This window comes from Penaeus monodon, chromosome 30 (genome assembly GCF_015228065.2).
Source record: "Penaeus monodon isolate SGIC_2016 chromosome 30, NSTDA_Pmon_1, whole genome shotgun sequence".
In the NCBI taxonomy this organism is placed as follows: domain Eukaryota; kingdom Metazoa; phylum Arthropoda; class Malacostraca; order Decapoda; family Penaeidae; genus Penaeus; species Penaeus monodon.
In genome coordinates, this window is record NC_051415.1 from 4,460,846 (window position 1) to 4,461,472 (window position 627).

At 31.4% G+C, this 627-nt stretch overlaps 1 protein-coding gene across 1 annotated transcript in view; it reads left to right on the forward strand.

Moving 5' to 3' along the window:
• The window catches only part of LOC119592275 (ionotropic receptor 21a-like), a gene marked incomplete in the record, with an annotated part of 8,970 nt that overhangs the window by 890 nt on the left and 7,453 nt on the right, over window positions 1-627 (forward strand). The window contains 1 exon segment of the mRNA XM_037941105.1: window positions 123-239. Within this exon segment, the coding sequence (XP_037797033.1) occupies window positions 123-239 (117 nt within the window).

The window sequence follows — 627 nt, forward strand, 5'->3', positions numbered from 1 at the left end:
CACAATTACTTTCCATTTTCCTTGAGTTCCGTTACCCACCGAGATATATGACTCAAAATCCCCCATCACTTTTAACTAACTTTACCTCAAATATTCCTTCAAGTTACTGCCTCTCTCGCCAGGTCTTGCGGCAAGTAGAGGCACCCTATGGAGTGGGTGTCTTTCAAGCAGCACCGGAAAAGTGGTTCGGAAACAGCACCCAGAAGCAGCTTTCAGAGGTGATCAAGCAAGCACGAAAGGTGAGTCCCATTACAAGTGAGATTAAAACGAAAATGAGGAATGTGAACCACTCTGGAAACATTCTAATTATGAATTTTTCGATCCATATTTATAAATGATGTTTCTAAATATATTTATAATAATATTTCTATGTTTATTGAGAGCGTTTCTCTCTATATCGTAAAGAATATTTCTATCTATATTCATTGATAATATTTCCATCTATTTATCAATAATATTTCTATATATTTACAAAATAATGTTTCTGTCCGTAGTTATAAATGATATTTCTATCTACACTTACAAACCATTTTTCTATCTATATTTATAAGTATTTTTTCTATCTTTATATATAACATTTCTATCTATATTTATGAATAGTATATATCTCTACATTCATAAATAACA